The sequence below is a fragment of the Podarcis melisellensis genome (genome assembly GCF_964234715.1).
Source record: "Podarcis melisellensis genome assembly, chromosome: 5".
Classification (NCBI taxonomy): Eukaryota; Metazoa; Chordata; class Lepidosauria; order Squamata; family Lacertidae; genus Podarcis; species Podarcis melisellensis.
In genome coordinates, this window is record NC_138537.1 from 96,622,968 (window position 1) to 96,642,962 (window position 19,995).

Consider the following 19,995-nt stretch of genomic DNA (forward strand, 5'->3'; position numbering starts at 1 on the left):
TGTATTTTGAGCATTTCTTCCAAATATATTTGACTGTTTCACTCCTTTTGTAGGCATACTTTGATAGCTGGAGGGCAGGACTGTAACTTTCTTCAGTCTTATGTTAACCCAAATCATGGGTGCATTGCTGGGAGAAATATTACTTCTACTTATCATTATGCATATACCAAACAGTAATTTTTGACTATTTATCTCAAAGTGCAACAAACAGAAAATACAGCGCTTTCAGTAAAGAGAGAGAGAAGTACTTTCACAGTAAATTTGTGTTCAGCATATTTAAGATTTTATTATTTTTAAAATAGTGTACTATACAGAAAAATACTCCAGACTTATTTTTCACCACTTGTGGCAAATCTACTGTTCATGAACAATTATGCTGGAATATTATGATGGCAGCGATCCAATACTGAACCTTATACAATTGAACTTCATATGTTAATAAATATATTGATCTCCAAAAGCAAATGTAATACCAGGAGCACTTACAGCATTTTAATTGCCAAAAATTTATTTCAATTACAGTGTAGTTCCCTAAAATAGCATTTCTACTTATCGGATAACATTTAGATTTTCTATAAAGCAACTTGTTCCAACATGTTCACAATCCAACTATTTGATCTCCTACAAATGTATACAATTTCACGCTTTTACAGTTGATTTGCAATTTCAAACAAGTAGATTTTACAGTGTTCTGCTACAATAATCCACAGTGGGGCTACTGCGAGTTTATATTTGGAGCCACGATTCTACCTACAAATATTAATATTAGGATGTAACTACTATGTTCATCTTATTTGAGAATCAAAGTCACGTAATACTTAGGCCTCACTCCAGTGTACTGTGGATGCAGGGCCGACAGAAGGATCCCAGGAATGCATAGCGGAAGACTGGCCTTCTCCCCCCCACCCCACCCCGATGCCTTTACAAGGAGTGGGAATCTTGTGCGTACCTTGCAACTCCCCAGGCAGCCCTCACTGTTCCACCTCCATCAAGGAAAGGGAGATTGGGGTCGACAGGGACGTATTATGTGTGCATGCAGGTCTCTTCCTCCGGAAATCACTCCATATAGATGAGGGTCAAAACTGGGCTCCTATATCCTTATGACAATCCCTCCCAGCTACTACATCCACAGTGCGCTGGGTTGAGCAGCTGATCTACTTTATGTTTAAATGAGTAAGCACTGTCAAAGCACAATTTAAATATGGTATAATTTAAATGGCTTGCTCTAAAGCTGCAACGTCCCACTGACATGGATAGCAAACTCACATTTACTCGTGCTGGACTCCACCTTAAATCTAATGCATAGACAATAGGCTGGCTAATAAGGATATGCTCTTTAAACATTTGAATATCAAATTATATATACACATCTGCACAACTTAAAGAGCATCTCAATAAAAAAAGCATTAATCTATTTTACAGTCTTTTGCTTGAAAAAATAATCTTCGTAGACGTTTCCAAATTGCACAAAATCATTAACATCTTGCAAAATGTCAATTTCTCAGCAAGAATATGATGGAAATAGGCTTAAATATTATACTTTTAGAAATCCACTTGGAAGTCGTAATTTGGAAAATTCATGTTTCTGGTGCCAAAATGCATCAATGGCATTCCAGAAACCCAAACTAACATTTGCAGACAGTATGCTACAATGTTATGTAACAGACCCAATTTGGCATTTTACACCATTAAGGCATGCTAATAACATGGAAAAGTTAACAGTACAATGTAAACTGAGGAATAATCAAATTCATAACTTAAGTAGTAGTAGATGAACCAGGCATGAAAAGATGGCAGGCTACATAGTCCTTAAATTAAAAAAAATGCATCTTTCAAATATTGCTAAGAACAGATAAAAAATTGCAATTAAAAAAACAAGTTGCAATTTATTGCAAATTATTATAGGTCACTTAAAAGAAGTGATTTATACAAGAATCAATGCAAGCCACCACCCAGAAAACTGGGACTGAGGCAGTAGCAAATTTGAAAATATACATAAGGCATGATAAAACAGTAAATTGGCAATAAGTTCTAAGAATATCATTTTCTTGTCAACTAAATTTCCACTCTGGCCTGGTTATTTTGTGCTGTGCATAAGCTGCCAACCTTTCCCAGTTTCAGCCTGAATTGTTATCTTGTCCCCTGGGAACACATATTTCAATCCATCATTCATTTGCATTAAAGGAAATATATACAATTTCAACACATTTCAGTTCTCTTCATGGCGGGCCACCAACTGCATACCGACTGACAATTACTACAGCACTTCTATACAATTCTTTGTCACTGGATTGCCTCGACATAGTTTGCAGGATAGAGTCCAACTTGTCCATTGTCCAAGCGGCCTTTGCACCAACCCTGTTCGTCTTCATCTTCTATTTTAGTTAGCTCTTCCCCTGTGAGGAGAGAAAGTAATTTCAGAACCCCCAAAAATAGCTACTCCCCTGGAGTGTTTGAGGAAAATGGGTCTTCCCATTGCAGTAACAGTACTGCCTCTTCACTCAATAAGCATCAGAGCATTAGAAATCTGGGTTTTATTACATTGCTCCTCCCATCCCTTCAAAAATAGTAATAATCAAAGCATCCATTGAAGCACAATGTTAACTGGATAAAAAACACCAGATATCATCATTTATTATTATTATTTATTGATTTTATAAACTGCCTTATACCTGCTGGTCTCAGGGAATCGGGGATATCAGGGAAATTAGTTGCTACCAGCTCTGAGTGCAGGGCCAGCTAGACAGACACAGCTGTATAAGACAGTGGTCCTTGCGGGGGGGAGGGTTTTGATTTTTTTAGGCAAATATTTTTAGGGAAATGTTTCTGGACAGGCCTGGGATAAGAAGGTTGCAGAGCAGGTTTAAATCCCCTAGAAAAAAGGAGCTCTCCAAACTGGGTGAATGGGCAGTATAATAGCAAATGTAATTAAAAGTAAACAAGTAGAAAATGAGGCCCATTGGGGCAAAAAATCCTAATATCACATATACACTCATGGGGTGCCGCAGCTGTAAAAAGGTGATACCATGGAGCGGGATTGGAAACAAAACTGGCAATATCATAATGCAAATGTACTTTGACTACTGGAATTTAATCTGATGAAGGATACTGTAGAAGTGAAAAGGTTTCAGAAATGGGCAACCAAAATGATCCCTTGTGAGGAAAGCTTAAAACATTTGGGAGTTTTGTTTTAGGGAAAGGACGAGTAATGAAGGACATGACAGAGGTACAGTGGTACCTCGGGTTAAGAACTTAATTCGTTCCGGAGGTCCGTTCTTAACCTGAAACTGCTGCTGCCGCCCAGTTTCTGTTCTTCTCCTGAAGCAAAGTTCTTAACCCGAGGTACTATTTCTGGGCTAGCAGAGTCTGTAACCTGAAGCATCTGTAACCTGAGGTACCACTGTATATCAAAATTATGCCATTAATTTGATTTTAATTAATTTTTATAATGAAATGTTTTTAGAATGTTTGATTATTTGATTGTTGTTAGCCGCCCTGAGCCCGGCTTCGGCTGGGGAGGATGGGATATAAATAAAATTTATTATTATTATTATTAGTATTATTATTATTATTAGTAGTAGTAGTAGTAGTAGTAGTATTATGGGGTGGAGAAAATTTTCTTTCTCTTTCTTATACTACTAGAACTTGCAGTCATTCCCTGAAGCAGAAGGGTGGGAGATTCAAAATGGAATACTTCTTCACACCACAAAAACTAGGGAATTTGGTTCCACAAATTGTAGTGTTGTCCACAAACTTGGATGGGTTTAAGTTGGCGATGAGACCAATTCATGAGGGTTAAGGTTACCAAGGAAGGCTACCGTTGGACCTTCCCTGTCAGAGGCAATATCCCAAGTGGTAAGGGAGGCTGCCTTCCAGTCCTGCTTGCAGGCTTTCCTTAGGTTGGCCAATGTGAGAAGAGAATGCTGGACTGGATGGTTCCTTGGTCTGATCCTGCAGCCAGGCTCTTATGGTCTTAGAGATGCTTGCGGCTGGCACTGACTCTTATGTACCTTTGACATTTGCTATTCTGTTTCAGGCAGCAAAATGTTTGGGGCCAATCCTGCCTTGCATCTTTTTAGGGCAGAAAAAAAGAAGTAAAGGGTATTTACCAGTCTTGAAACTGAGTTCATCAAGCTCTTGACCTTCATAGTCATACAATGCCCGTACTCTAACTTCCATCGTAGGGGATGTATCCTCATCAAATGGATTTGTTTCTGCTGGAGCATCATTGGATGAAAAAGGATTGTTGGTCTCCTCATCGGACCAGTCCGCAGAGTAACTTTGGTTTTTCTCTGAGCTGCTAACACTAAAGACATGGAAAAATTCTGTTAGCTTCCCTGATACAAGTAGCTTGGCAGGGGGTGGGATATTCATTCTAGATATCCCACCCCTTGCCAAGCTACTTCTGGGCACCTGCTTAGCAATGCTGTGCTTTGCCCCTTTTCACATCACAGTGCCCTTAGAGACAATAAGAGTGAACATAGAGGTTATGGACCACCAAGAGAAACATCAAGGCCAACATGTTCATTTGAGGGGAAAACATGAAACGGTGAGAAAGGGGAGAACACCTAGTGAGCACAGCCAGTAGCAAAGATCCAGCAGTAGTTTCAAAGCACATGACCACAGTTAATATTTGTGGAACCAGTGAAGGAAAACCAACCAGAAAACAAAACAGTGATAGAGCATTGGGAGGTTAGTCGGGTTTGCAACAAAATAACCGTTCAACAAGGGCTTCATGCATTGTGCAACATAAGGCTTTTGTAGAAACCCGGAGTTGGAAACCCTGGATAGCAAAAGTGTAAGTATAAAAAACAGTTTGAGAACCGTCTTTCACCAACTTTTTGATTTTATTGTCCTCCTTTTCACTGACAGTACTTCCAGTATCCTCTTCATCTTCAAAGGGATTGTAACTTGACTGAACTGACTGCACTGTGTCACCCGGAACACTAACACTGCTATTTGGGAGAGAAAAATCATGAAGGTGACCCTGCCGTTTCACGGAGTCAATATACATGCAATTCAGAACAGAGCCATGCACATCCTTCGCTTTCGATGGCTTACCTTCCCAACACTTACTTAAAACGGAAACACGTTTCCCCTTCTGCCAAAGCCATTTCCGTCTTATTTCGCTACAGAGACACTTCAGATTCTGTGTCACAAATGTCTGACCTGCCACTATAGAAGCCAGCCTAGGATCCCAGTTTCAAGCTGGTTTCTGAGCATATAATGCTTAGCAATAAGAATGGATACATTGATTCTGATTCACATCAAATCGTAGTTAGTGCTAGCCAGGGAAGTATGGAGTGCACAACGTGGGCCGTGCGCTCCAAATCAGTCTTGACTCTAAAAGGTACAGCAATTAATACCATTTTAAAGGTTACAGTGCATGTTTACATTCTGAAGTCACTTACCAATCAGACAAGCCCATCTTGTGGAAAATGAGAAAAAATTAACATCAAAACCAAAAGATGAACAAATCAAACAAACTATCAAAACGTTACAAACACAATTTCATATGTTGGTGAATCAGGAAGAAGAACAGAAAATAAAACTTATGGATGTCTTGACTTCCTGTCGGCTGCAGGGGCCATTTTGGACGCGGATGTAGCCTCTTGGGGAAAATCCGAGCTTAGCAGAAGATTGGAGTTTCACATGGGCACTGTGAGCTCTGGTAAAAAACCCAAAAGGGAGTTTTGGGTGCTGGGGACCCAGCGGCACCCTTGGCGTATCTCCCCAAAGGCAGGTAAAAGGTAAAGGTACCCCTGCCCGTACGGGCCAGTCTTGACAGACTCTGGGGTTGTGCGCCCATCTCACTTAAGAGGCCAGGGGCCAGCGCTGTCCGGAGACACTTCCGGGTCACGTGGCCAGCGTGACATCGCTGCTCTGGCGAGCCAGAGCCGCACACACGGAAACGCCGTTTACCTTCCCGCTAGAAAGCGGTCCCTATTTATCTACTTGCACCCGGAGGTGCTTTCGAACTGCTAGGTTGGCAGGCGCTGGGACCGAGCAGCGGGAGTGCACCCCGCCGCAGGGATTCGAACCGCCGACCTTTCGATCGGCAAGTCCTAGGCGCTGAGGCTTTAACCCACAGCGCCACCTGCGTCCCTATTCCCCAAAGGCAGACAGACCCGTAAAAAGGTTCGGAAACCCGAGGGGATGGAGGTGCGGGTGCAAGGGGGTCTACTCGCTACTTCTGCTGAGTGAAGCCTCTAGTTCCGATGGCAAAAGGCAGCTGACATTCCCCAAGATTAAAAGCTAATCCGAAGGCAAGTGGAGAAAATTTGGACTTATTTGGCAAAAGAAGGAATTTGGAGAGCTTTGAGACATAAACAGGGAATCCGTCTCACTGCTGACGAGAAAATGGCGTAGTAAGTTTTCTACTACAAAATTAAGTATATCAGTGCTTTAGCTACAAACAGAGTCAAGTGGTTATAATAGCTATCCCCCGTCAGCCCTTTGGGGAAGGGGGGAAATAGCTATATAAAGACACTCAGAAGAATTGAAAGTTTGTTTCAGTGTTGCAACAAAAAGTTACGGGATTAAGAAGCCGCTTGAAAGCACTGAGGGGGGTGGAAACCCTGCCGGCTTTGCCGAAAGTGACTGGATAATGGAAATGGAGAAAGACTAACAAACCAGCATTCTGCCGCTATAATTTCCCAAAGGGCTTGAATAAGAGACTTGCCCGTGGAATTTACTTTTTATTTCTGGACGCGCAATATTTGTTGCTTGATCCTGACACATTGGGAGACGCGGCTTTAAATCTGAGGGAATCTCACTCCTAAATAATGATTACAAATTATTCGTCAGTATATTGGCAGATAGACTTAAAGATGTATTGGGAGAGGAGACTGGAAAGAACCAAACTGGATTTCTATCTGGTAGACAGATGAAGGACAATGTTAGAAATATAATTGCAGTTACTGATAGGTAGCCGTGTTGGTCTGCCATAGTCAAAACAAAAAAAATCCTTCCAGTAGCACCTTAAAGACCAACTACGTTAGTTCTTGGTATGAGCTTTCGTGTGCATGCACACTTCTTCAGATACACTGAAACAGAAGTTTCCAGACCCTTCTATATAGTGAGAAGGTGGGGAGGGGTATTACTCAGAAGGGTGGTGGGAATGGGTGATTGGCAGATAGCTGTGATGAGCCTGTTGACGTCTCTTAACGACTGCAATAGGTCTTACAGGAAAAAGCAAGGGGTGAGAAGGTGAAAAATGGCTTTGTCATGTATAATGAGATAAGAATCCAATGTCTTTGTTCAGACCAGGTCTCTCCATGGTTTTAAGTTTGGTAATAAGTTTACTATATAGAAGGGTCTGGTAAAGCTCATACCAAGAACTAACTTAGTTGGTCTTTAAGGTGCTACTGGAAGGAATTTTTTTGTTTAGAAATATAATTGATATAATGGAATATCTGGACTCCAGGAGAGACAAACAAGATGACCTAATGTTTCTGGATGCTGAAAAAGCATTTGATAATGTGTCTTGGCATTTTATGAAAAGAAATTTAGAATTTATGGATATTGGCGAAAAAAATTTAAATGGTATTTGGGCTATTTATTCAGAACAATATGCTGAATTGATAATTAATAATAACCTCACAGACAAAATTGAGAAAACAAAGGGAACCAGACAGGGGTGCTGTCAGGGAACTGCCATCTAAAGCGCCGGGGGCGCAAAGGCTCACTGAGGTTGAGAGAGGAGTAGCAGCGGAAGAGGGAACCAGTAGAGGGCGAGCAAGAACTCCAAGGGAAAGTGAGTCGGAGGGATGGCTCAGAGACACTTCCAGCGAAAACAGTGGGGAGGTCTCAGGACCTCCTATAGGGACACCCACACCTCGCCGGAAACTGTCACGCCGAGAGGCCAGACGACGTGTTTCCGTTAAAGAGCTTTTATGTTGGAAAAGATTCCGAAAGCAGCCACTTTCGGATTCTACTAGTGATTGACGCAGCCATGCTGGAGGGGCTCCGTCACAGGCAGAGGTTTGAAAACCTGATCAAACTCTGAGGGACTTGCATTTTACGCACAAGCAGCTCATCGTCCCATCACAGCAATCCGAAAGTCACCGAAAGCCAGCTTGTGCAGGGAGAAGCATCATGAGCAACCCAGCCGGAACCGGAGGAGCAGGAGCAGCTGGAGGGGGTCCAAGCCTGGAAGAAAGGTACAGGGCGTTGGAGATCCAGTTGGCGCTGCAAACGGCGAGGCTTGAGGAGAGGAGGGCTCAGGATGCAGAAAAGGGAAAGGAGAAAACCACCCCGCTCGCCAGAAAGGTACCAGGATTGGTGCAGAAATTCGGGGGGGATCCCAGGAACTATCATGCCTTTAGAACAGAGATGCAATACGCTCTAAACTTGCAGTTTGATGACTTCCCCGACGAGGAATCGCGAGTGGCTTTTGTGATTGGCCATCTCGAATCCGGGGCGAAAGATTGGGTTAGACCCCTGATGGCAGCGAATAATGAGATCCTAAAGGACACGAGGAAGTTTTTTCGTGCCATGGACCTGATGTTTTCCAGCGATATTGAGCAGGGGGTGGTGCGAAGGCAGTTAATGGCTTGCCAGCAAGGAAGCAGATCTGTCCGTGAGTACTGGACTGAATTTACTATGCTGATTCATAAATTGGGGTGGGACCTATCGGCGGAGCCCATCCAAATGCTTTTCGAAGAGGGGCTTTCTTCAACCGTCAAAGATGAGCTTTCCCGGGGGCCCAGGGCGGAGTCTATGGATCAGTTAACCAAATCTGCGCTGTCCATAGGAGCGCGCCAGGAGGCGAGGGCTTTGGAAAAGCGGGAAGGGAAAGGAGACCGTTGGAGGGAGTTCCGCATTCCAGACATTCCAGAGCCACCTTTCCCGCCGGCAGAGCCGATGGAAGTTGGAACAGCGCGGGCGCGCGCAGTTTCAAATCCCAGTGAAGGGCGGAAGAAGGAGGGAAAGAGCGCCAAGAGATGTTATCTCTGCCAACAGCCAGGGCACTTTGCCAGAGTCTGCCCACAAAGAAAGGAATGGCAAGGGATGGCAGGAGCTGTTGGGGGAAAGGAAGAGGAAGGCAAGGAGCAAGTAAAAGCCAACGCCTGGCTGCCACCGTCGGGGCACAGCAGCCAGGCCAAAGAGCAGTGAAAGTGCCCACGCCGGAACCTCCCAGACCCGCTTTAGTGATAGAGGTGTTACTAGAACTGCCAAACGGACACCCACTAAAGATCAAGGCGCTTTTGGATTCAGGCAGCTCCTGTAATTTCATGAGTAAGGAGTTTGCAGCTGAGCATCAGATACAGACCATCCCTTTAAGTAACCCCTTGCAGGTGACTACGATTGACGGCAGAGAGCTGTTGGGGGGAGAAGTTAGCCAACAGACTGTCCCGATGATAATGAGGGTGGCAAGGCACACCGAACAGATAGCGTTTAATGTGGCCATCCTGGGAGGAGCGCCCATCATTTTGGGGATGAGCTGGCTGGCGCTACACGATCCGCTAGTGGGCTGGCATCAGAGGGTGGTCTCCTTTGGGTCAGCGCATTGCCTAGAACACTGCAAGGAGGGGAAGGTTTCGGGAGGAGACAGAGTCACCCTAGCCGGGATGGAAGTAATGGACAAAGGGAAGGTGCCCCCGCAATACGCAGATCTGAGCAACGTATTCAGCGAAAGGGAAGCAGACAAACTGCCACCGCATAGACCCTTTGACTGTCAAATCAACCTACTCCCTGGGGCCCAACTCCCAGTAGGCAAGCTGTACGCCATGTCAGACAGGGAGATGCAGGAGCTGAGGGAGTTCATTGACAAAAACCTGAAGCGAGGTTTCATCAGAGAGTCCCGAGCGGTGGGGGGCAGCCCAGTGTTTTTTGTGGACAAAAAGAACACAGACAAACCGAGACTGGTGTGTGACTTTAGGGCCCTCAATGCAGTGTCGGAGCCCCTGGCTTTCCCTATGCCCCGAATTGATGACATTTTGACCAGAGTAAGGAAGGGAAAGATTTTTACAAAGCTGGACCTGCGGGGGGCGTACAATCTGATACGCATAAGGAAGGGAGATGAATGGAAGACCACCATGTTTACCCCTTTGGGAGCCTTTGAATACCTCGTTATGCCCTTCGGTCTACAAGGGGGCTCCGCGTGTTTTCAAGCTTTTATAAACCACGTTCTGGGACCTTTGCTCTACAAGAATTGTGTGGCCTTTTTAGACGACGTGTTGGTGTATTCGGAAGATGAGGAACAGCATGTGAGGGACGTTCGAGAAGTGTTGGGCAGGCTGCAAGCCAACCAGCTGTGGGTGAAACTGGAGAAGTGCCAGTTTCATACCAAGGAGGTGGAATTCCTGGGGTACCGCTTGTCAGACAAGGGATTGGCCATGGATCCAGGCAAGGTCCAAGCGGTACTGGAATGGAAGACACCGAAGACCAAGAAGGACGTGCAAAGATTCTTGGGGTTTGGGAACTTTTATCGGAAGTTCATCAAGAACTTTGCCCACTTGACGGCGCCCATCACCGACTGCCTCAGCAGCAAGAAGAAATTTGTTTGGACGGTAGAGGCGGATCGAGCCTTTGAAGAACTGAAAAGGGCTTTCGCCTCGGAAGAACAACTTCTGCATGTGGATTTACGAAAACCCATGAGAGTGGAAACCGATGCATCCGACCGGGCGGTAGGGGCGGTCCTTCTTCAACCGGGGAGGAGTGCGTCGGAGTGGAGACCGTGTGCCTTCTTCTCGCGGAAGCTGAATAAATCCGAGAGGAATTACACGGTGTATGACAGGGAACTACTTGCCATTCACGAAGCATTCCGGAGGTGGAGACATTTATTAATTGGGGCACAACACAAGGTGCAAGTGTGCACCGACCACAAGAATTTAGAGTATTGGAGAACAGCTCGAGTGCTCAACCAACGACAAGTGAGATGGGCACAGGAATTCTCCAAATTCAACTTTGAAATTTGTTATGTGCCAGGCCCAGAAAACGTCAGGGCGGACGCGCTCTCACGCAAACCAGAGTATTGGGAAGGGGAGGGGGTGATCGAAGAGAGACATGTCATCCCTGAGGACCGCTGGGTGTGTGGGGCGGCGCTGGTGGGGCAACGAGAACTGGTAGAGGAAACGGAAAATGATGAATATGCCCAGGATAAGCTCAGAGGTCTCAGGGGGGAGGGCGAGAGTCCCGGAGGTTTTGAGGAAAGAAATGGGGCATTGTATTACAAAGGGGCACTGTATATACCCGAAGGTGAATTGAGGGGGAGAGTACTCAAGCAGTTGCATGATAGCCCTACGGCGGGACATTTTGGACAACACAAGACCATGTGGTTGGTTACCAGGGAATTTTGGTGGCCTAAGGTGAGGGAAGATGTAAGGGAGTATGTAAGAGGGTGTGACCAATGTCAGCGAGCCAAAGGGGAAAGAAGGGCGCCGGCAGGGTTATTAGAACCATTACCCACACCAGAACGGCCTTGGGAAGCGATATCAATAGATTTTATGACGGATCTGCCAAAGTCCAAGGGGAAAACAGCCATCATGGTAGTAGTAGACCTGTTAACTAAGATGTGCCACTTTGTAGCATGCTCACATGCAGTCACAGCGGAAGAAACAGCGAAGTTGTTTGTAGAACACATCTTTAGGTTGCACGGGGCTCCCTTGAGGGTGATCTCAGATCGCGGCAAACAATTTACTTCCAGGTTCTGGAGGAAGCTCATGAGCTTGCTGCACGTGGAAGTCAATTTTTCAACTGCCCGGCACCCTGAAACCAACGGGCAGGCGGAAAGAGCAAATGGCATTCTTCAACAATATCTGAGGTGTTATGTCAATGACAGAGAGAACGATTGGGTCGAAAAGTTGGCGTTGGCAGAATTTGCCTACAATAATGCGGAGAATGTGTCCACAGGGATGAGTCCCTTTTTGGCTAATTACGGGTGTCACCCCAGGGCATTTCCAGGGGAAGGAGGGGAGAGATGGAGCGTCCCAGCGGCTGAACATTTTGTAGAAGAGATGGAAGCGATCCATCATCAGCTCCAGCTCAACTTAGAAAGGGCTAAGGCACAATATAAGAAGCAGGCAGACAAGAACAGAAGGGAAGGTGAAACCATAAGGGTGGGGGATCAAGTGAGGTTGTCAACCCAAGGGTTGCCGTTCAAAGGGGGTTGTAAGAAATTGAGGCCCAGAAGATTGGGACCCTTTGAGGTCATTCAGCAGGTCAACCCGGTAGCTTTCAAACTCCGATTACCCAACCACATGAAATTGCACCCAGTGTTCCACAGGTCGTTACTGTCACCATACAGGGGGGGACGTGAAGGGGAGTACGTCAGGGGACCAGCCTTGGAAGAGAGGGAACGCCGCAACCATGTAGCGGAAATCCTCGATTCCAGGTGGAAGGGAAATCAGGTGGAGTATTTGGTGGCGTGGGAAGGGGAACCGGAGTCAGAAAACACCTGGGTAAGTGCAGAGGAAGTCAATGACGAGGTTTTAACAGAAACGTTCCACCAAAGGTTCCCGAGGAAACCTCAGCCGATAGCAAGGTTTAGGAGGGAGTATTTCGGCACCACCGATGAGGAAGAGGAAATGGAAGGGTTCGCGGAGTCGGAGTTGGAAGAGGGAGTGGACTCCGATGACGAAGATTACCGAGAGAGTAGGAACAGCAACAAGTGGAGGGAAGTGTTCGCGACGTCGGAAGATGAGGGAGGTTCTTTCAGGGGTTTTACCTCCTCACCGCCAGTAGGGGAGGAGACGGGAGGGGGTGAAGGGGGCCCTGGAGGGGAGGTGGATGTCAGGGAACTGCCATCTAAAGCGCCGGGGGCGCAAAGGCTCACTGAGGTTGAGAGAGGAGTAGCAGCGGAAGAGGGAACCAGTAGAGGGCGAGCAAGAACTCCAAGGGAAAGTGAGTCGGAGGGATGGCTCAGAGACACTTCCAGCGAAAACAGTGGGGAGGTCTCAGGACCTCCTATAGGGACACCCACACCTCGCCGGAAACTGTCACGCCGAGAGGCCAGACGACGTGTTTCCGTTAAAGAGCTTTTATGTTGGAAAAGATTCCGAAAGCAGCCACTTTCGGATTCTACTAGTGATTGACGCAGCCATGCTGGAGGGGCTCCGTCACAGGCAGAGGTTTGAAAACCTGATCAAACTCTGAGGGACTTGCATTTTACGCACAAGCAGCTCATCGTCCCATCACAGGTGCCCACTATCACCATTGTTATTTATAACAATACTAGAGGTCCTGTTGAAGAAAATAGAAGCAACAAAAGAAATAAAGGGGATTGGTGTAGCCTCAAAATAATTTAAGTATAAGGGCTTTGCCGATGATGTTGTTTTGACTTTAGAACAACGTATGTCCAGTGCAATAGAAGCTTTGAAAAAGATTGAAGAGTATGGGCAATTAGCAGGCTTTAAGCTCAACAAAAATAAGACAAAAATATTAACTAAAAATTTGGACAGTAAAGAAATAGGAGAACTACAACAAAAGACAGGCATGTCGATAGAAAAAAAGTTAAAATACCTAGGAGTCTGGCTCACATCTAAGAACATAGACCTCTTTAAAGACAACTATGAAAAGGTGTGGAATGAAGTGAAGAGAGATCTGGAGATATCGATGAGAATGAAATTATCAATGATAGGTAGAATCTCAGCTATCAAAATGAACGTGTTACCAAGACTGTTGTTTTTATTTCAGACAATTCTGGTTATCAATGGAACAAAACAATTTAATGTATGGCAAAGAAGATTGTCCAAATTTATCTGGCAGGGGAAAAAGCCAAGAATGAAGTATAAAATATTGACAGATACAAAAGAAGAGGCGGTTTTCCCCTGCCAGATCTAAAAATTTACTATGAGGTGGCGTGTTTTTGTTGGTTGAGAGAATGGATAACCTTAGATAATTCAGATATATTGGATTTGGAGGGATTTGACAACAGATTCGGGTGGCACGCCTACCTGTGGTATGATAAGGTCAGAATGCACAGAGGGTTTTTGAATCATACTATTAGAAAATCATTGTATGAGGTGCGGAGCAGACATAAAACATTATTGGAACGCAAAACTCTGAGGTGGCATTCTGGGCCCTTTTACCTTGACCTTTCCCCATTTCACATCCCTCACCACCAGCTCAGCTCTGGGCCTCCTTGAGAACTTTTGCTTGGCCAGAATGTGCCCTTGAAATGTGCTAAACCCTCTGGGTGGAGAGCTTTGTCTGCAGAAACCTGATGTGTAACTGCAACATAGCCTAGAGTGCCACATGCCCACCCCCACCCCATGAAGACTGCTTATGAAGAAACACAACCCTTGAGCTAAAAAAAAAATTCACTACTCCTTATCTATTACCTCAGCTGGTCAAACTTTAACTACAAAAATCCCAGAACAAATCCCAGAAACAGATGCTACCTTTCGAAGCTGTACTAAATGTTCCTTAAAGCTTGTGTTATTCTGCAGCTATACCTAGTTCTAAGCAATTTCACAAGTGAATGACCACCTCCAAATTTCTCATAGCAAGTCTTCTGTATAGGCACTAGGGAGACTATAGAAGGGGTGGGGAGCTTGTTTCAACACCAGTGTTCAGTTTCTTCATGGACTACCTTCCAGGACCCACAGGCATTGCATGTAACGCTTACCTTTGTACAGTAGGTTACATTCCAGCCATACCAGAGTAAAGGTTTCCACGTTCACCTTGTCCATCCAGGCAAGCAAGAGGCATTAATGGCCTTCAATGACACATGTCAGGCAGGCCAGAACATCCCAGTTGGGCACAAAGCACATAAGGGATGTGGCCAGGGGAGCATCCTGAGGGACAGAGGGGCCCCAGGCCTGAGGTTCTCAATCCCTGGATTACAGCTTTGTAAACTATATGCATTAAGATACTAGGATCTCTAATTAAACAGACCTGTAGTTAGGAAGCATAGAAGGAGGACCCAGCTTTTGAGCGTGGGAATGTATTTTGTCAGGGCATACAACTTCCTGCTAGCTACTGCTCTGACTCAATATAAAACTTACCTCCGTCTGTTTTCAACAAGGCCAAATGTTGAATCGATTTGTTGCAGGTCTGTTCTTTTCCAAAGATTACTACTTATTTGCCTTATTCTGGAATCTAATCAAAAATTTTAAGACTCCGCTGTTTAGTTTGGTTGACAAACTGACTGCCAAAACAAGTCCTATTTATTTACTTAGATTTTAAATGAATGTATGCCTGCTTCTCTACAGTTCTGATGGGACATTATTTCCAGCCCAACTTTGGCAAGAGGCTGAGAGTAGGGTTCTGGCTCTCCTACCCACGTTTCAAACAAACCAGAAAAAGCATGTTTTCCAGAATGTGGTGACTTCCTGGCTCTGGGAAGTTAGAGATATTTTCAAGATATCAACCTTCCGGGGTCAAGAAAAATCCCATATTCAAACTACTGCAACATCTCCCAGTTCAGTCAGTCATTCACTTCTTCCCATAGTAAGGGAGCAGGAGAGGGGTCCAGGAATAAGCATGTCAGCTCAAGCCCACTCCCTATTGCTCCTTATGCGGAAATAGGTCTGAATAGAGCCTCATTTTCCAAAACTACATACAGTGGTACCTCGCAAGACGAAATTAATTCATTCTGCGAGTTTTTTCGTCTTGCGAAGCACGGATTCCCATAGGAATGCATTGAAAATCAAAAAGGAAACAAACTTGCAAGACATTTTCGTCTTGCGAAGCAAGCCCATAGGGAAATTCGTCTTGCGAAGCAACTCAAAAAACGAAAAACTCTTTCGTCTTGCGAGTTTTTCGTCTTATGAGGCATTCGTCTTGCGAGGTACCACTGTATTTCCAGTATAATCCAAAATACAACCATTTGATACTTAGCAATTAGGGCTAAAAGATAATGGGCTCATGATCATGTACCTGCTGTTTTTGTTGTGCTGTGGAACTGGTTCTGTCTGGCTAATACCCGTCAGAGTTACCCCATCTGCAGCTTTCTTCTTCTCTCTTCGACTAAGAGTGCGATTCAGATCAGCTGACCAGTCCTAGAAAATGCAAGCGAGAAAAGGCGCTTTGCATCAGCTTATCTCCAGAGACCAACCCCCATTCTTGGGTCAAAGGGGCAATGGCCTTTGTGTGTCTCAACCCTGATTCTAGTCTTAAGTCATTCATATCTGTATTATAGCTAATAATAACTGAAGGGGTTATTGCTTTTGCTTGTTATTATGGTAGGTATTTTTGAGTTTTTATATTGTAAACCACCCTATGATCTTTGGATAAAGGGTGGTATAAAAAGAACAACAACAACCCTGCCAACCTTAGCCTGGAGATATTCACTGTCAGGGAACATAAACCGGCAAAATCTAAGAAATTTAAAGACTATTTGCAGAAACATTGTAAAATTAATGAATGTTAAAATGATGTTGGATTGAAACGAAGCGGCCTTAGCAACAAGTTTAATAAGAATATGTAAAAATGGATTTATAACGGATGAAAATATAAAGCTATAATATGTTAAGATATAGAATTAAGATAAAAACAAAGAGGGTAAGAATTTGCTGAATTAACCATGTGAACTGGAATACAAAAAGGGGAGGTGCGAGGAGGTCAGGGAAATAAGTAAATGAAATACAGGACATGAAAAGAATGATCTGTTTTTAATTCTTTTTTGTTTTTCATGTATTTTGTATTTTTCCTTTGCATTTTTGTACTTTTTAATTTTTTTCTTTTTTTATTCTGTAACTTTTTTCTGTCTGTAAAACTTTAATAAATATCATTAAAAAAATAAACTGGCAAAATCTAGCAAACAATGCCTTTGCCCCATGTTTCCGCTGACAAGGGCCTTTTAATGTCCCACTCTATTCTGTGGCTTGGGACTCCCTGGAATTGCTGAAGCTTCATCTTCCTTCTTTTCCCAGTTCAGTCAAGGCAACACTGTATTGCTGCCCAATTGGCTATGGAGAGTAAAGTTTAAGAGTCCTTATAAGCAGCACCACCTTAAGGAAATCCTTCTGTAAAGGTTCACCTGGAAATGGTCATTTCGGGACTACTTCACTCTTTGGAGAGCTCTTGTTTCCTAAACTATAACTGATGTTAAATGCCTGAAATCAGATGAATCCAGGGCTGCCTTGCGAGGAGGCACTCTGCAAAATCAGCTTTTCAAATTCCCAGCCCATTTTTGTACCTCTGAATTTTAAGCAATTTCAGAGGGTTTGGCTGGGATAAATATAGTCTGACTAGACTTCCAGCTTTGGGTGGATTTTCTGCATCCCTACACTCAGTTGTCACCAAATAGTAAAGCCTCACTGTGGTCAAGGAAAGTCTTCCCTTTCAACCTCTTGGATCTTATCCTGACACTAGCAATTCTCTGTTTCAGATAGACAGAAGGAAGCCAAGATCTAACCCACTGTTACCTATCATCAGTGTGTCTGTGCAGCACTTTGCAATGGTAAACCCCTCTCAAAAGGGCTTGCAGTTTTCCAGCTTCTACCGCTGCGCGTCCCTCTTTCCTCACACTAAACGCCAAAGCTCCACTATGCAGCCTTCTCTGAATCAGTGCTGCCTTATTCTTCATCCCTCTCCACACCTCCCCACTCTGGGACACCTTTTCTGGGTGCCTTGGCAGAAAAGCAGTATATAATTAAATATGAGCTAACCTAGCTTTCTGGTTTACTTTCTCAACAAAAACTCTAGCTTCTGGAAAAGCTTTGATCTCACAGCTGTTGCTCCCTCCAAACTACCTTAATTCAAATTATTTCTTAAATCCTTGGACGAAATTAAAATTCCTTAACTGAAAATTGTTTCTAAGTAGCAAGGAAAATTACGTACACAGGAAGTAACCATTCACAAAAAAGCTGAAAATTGTACAAATAGCTCGTGTCATTTGACATGTTTGCATTACCATTTAGGCAGTCTGAGTTATAGAATTAGCTGTAAGTAAATCTAGAAAAAAAACTTACTTCATCCTTGTTGCATGAAAAATAAACAAACAATATTTATTAGGACAGCATTTTATTTTAAGCATTTTAAAGCCTGACATTCATTTAAAAAAAGAAGAAGCAGCTTCCAGCTTAGAGTTTAAAGCCAAATCAAAATCAAAATATCTTTAATACGGTCAATGACCAGAAAGCAATCCATAAAAAATATGACATTATAAGTAGTATTGTGCTACAAATAACAGTGGAAATATGGCCATGTCACTGAATTGGTGCTTATATTTATGACCAGGTTTTGACTTTTAAGGTTTTAAGAATTCAGTTCAGGTGTCACTACTGTTTATTATCGTTCCTTCGATGTTTACAATTTGAACTCCGTTGTTGACATCATTGCTCGTCTTATAGAGTTTAAAGCAAAAAATTTAAATGCAAACAAATTAAAACAGTAGAACCGATAGGAAAACAAGCTATAACATCACAATCTATAACATGTAATTTCCATTTTGGATAGTGCTACACAATTGCATACCCAACACAGAATACATACAGAACATATATTAGTATAATTTATAGCACAGTTCTCAGAGTGTTTACTCAGAAGTAGGCCTGATTGTATTCAGTGGAGTTTACTCTGGGTAAGTGTGCAAAGATTGAAGCCTTAAGTTTAAATGCATTTTCCAGCTTTATTTCATCAGGAAGAAGAATACTAGAAATACTGAAGAGTATTTTATCAATCCAGCTAATTTTAAATAATGTTTTAAACATTGGTTTACTTTTGTAACCCGCCCTGGGGCAAAGGGTGGGTAATAAATTATAATAGTTTCGAAATGCAATTTCTAAAATGCAATTGTGGTTGAGTCCAGGCAAGATAAATCCATAGTTCTCTTGCCAGAACTGTAAACATCTGCAACTACATAACCTTCCTACAACAGTCTTTTTAAAAAATTAGCATAAAGCAATGTTAAATTGCCATTTGCATATTATCTAGCTCACAATGAAAAAACATTACCAAGGCAGCAATAATTTGCTAATATTATCCTGATAGCACATGGCAGCACTTTGGTTTCTTATATGCTTTTTTCACATAGGGTATTTGGTAAAAAGATTTGGTTTAGCTTACACTGAATGCTATAATGCATTTGTATTGAAAGCCATTTCAAAAGGACATAGATTTCACGCCTCTTTAAACAGCAACATGAGGATAATATTTCACTTATTTCATTCCTAGTGTATTCTTCCAAATAGGAACATGAGCCAAACATGATCAAGATTCCGAAGGAGAATCTCTCAACTGGCTAAGTCACAACCTGAACCATAAAACTGCTGGTTAATTCTGGATACAGAAACGTTACAACGGCGGTTGCCTTCTGCCCACCAGTCCCTCCTAATCATTATGTCAAAATTGCTATTCTTACTCAGTTCCTCTTTGCACTAGCGTAGCCTCTCTTCCACTGAACATGCCTCCTTCAACATGCCCACATCTCCCTGGATGACAGCCACCCTCTTCCCATCCATTCCAACGAGAGGAGAGTCACCAAGAGCTTCCCTCTGTGAGAGCGTGGCAGCCGGGGCAGATGGAGGTGCCTTTTCCCCCATTGAGGGGGGGCATGGCAGCACCATTTGGTGGTCCAACCAGGAAAAGGCTGCAAGAGAAGAGCAAGTCCTTACCTCAAACTGGGGCCAGTTCATGGACATGCCTGGACCATGATTAGCTCTAAACCACCTCAGATCTTCAACAGTGTCTGCTGCTTTGATGTTCTGCTCCAATTCACGATAGATATTTTTATAGCTGTTAAGTAATACATGCTGAATTAGAAGTTGCAATGAGCAAATCAGAAAGGTTTCAGCTATACAATGTTTTGCCTAGGTATTATTACATAACGTCTGCTTGAAGTTCGGTACAATACAGACATGTAGTAGATAGAAAAAGGAGTAATACCTTTTTAATCAGTTCTATAAACAGCTGGTGAATATTTTCATACCACTGTTTTAACAAAAAATATTAACCTTTTATGTGCAGTTAAACATATTCATCATCAGCTAAAAGAGAGAAAGCTTTGTTGCTTCAACCCATATTAGTCAATCTGGATGGAAAACACAAACCAGATCAACTGTAAAATTTGTGCAAACTTTATTGTGAGAGTATTTCCCAAGGGCA

General features: G+C 43.5%; 1 protein-coding gene and 1 long non-coding RNA gene across 5 annotated transcripts in view; one reads left to right on the forward strand and one right to left on the reverse strand.

Moving 5' to 3' along the window:
- Window positions 1-260: 260 nt before the first annotated feature.
- Window positions 261-19,995, reverse strand: part of PACSIN2 (protein kinase C and casein kinase substrate in neurons 2) — a 54,383-nt gene continuing 34,648 nt past the window's right edge. For 2 of the 4 annotated variants that reach the window (XM_081911794.1, XM_081911795.1), the window contains 5 exons: window positions 19,506-19,626; window positions 15,826-15,947; window positions 4,839-4,955; window positions 4,110-4,306; window positions 261-2,396 (listed from right to left, as the gene is read on the reverse strand). In XM_081911794.1, coding sequence (XP_081767920.1) covers window positions 2,284-2,396; window positions 4,110-4,306; window positions 4,839-4,955; window positions 15,826-15,947; window positions 19,506-19,626 — 670 coding nt within the window. In that variant the 3' untranslated portion in view covers window positions 261-2,283. The remainder of the gene's footprint in view (window positions 2,397-4,109; window positions 4,307-4,838; window positions 4,956-15,825; window positions 15,948-19,505; window positions 19,627-19,995) is intronic. The other 2 variants (XM_081911796.1, XM_081911797.1) reach the window with 2 other exon arrangements.
- On the forward strand, window positions 7,392-14,221 carry LOC309370297. Its single transcript, XR_014168496.1, has 2 exons — window positions 7,392-7,639; window positions 13,143-14,221. It is a non-coding gene; the product is annotated as an uncharacterized lncRNA (long non-coding RNA).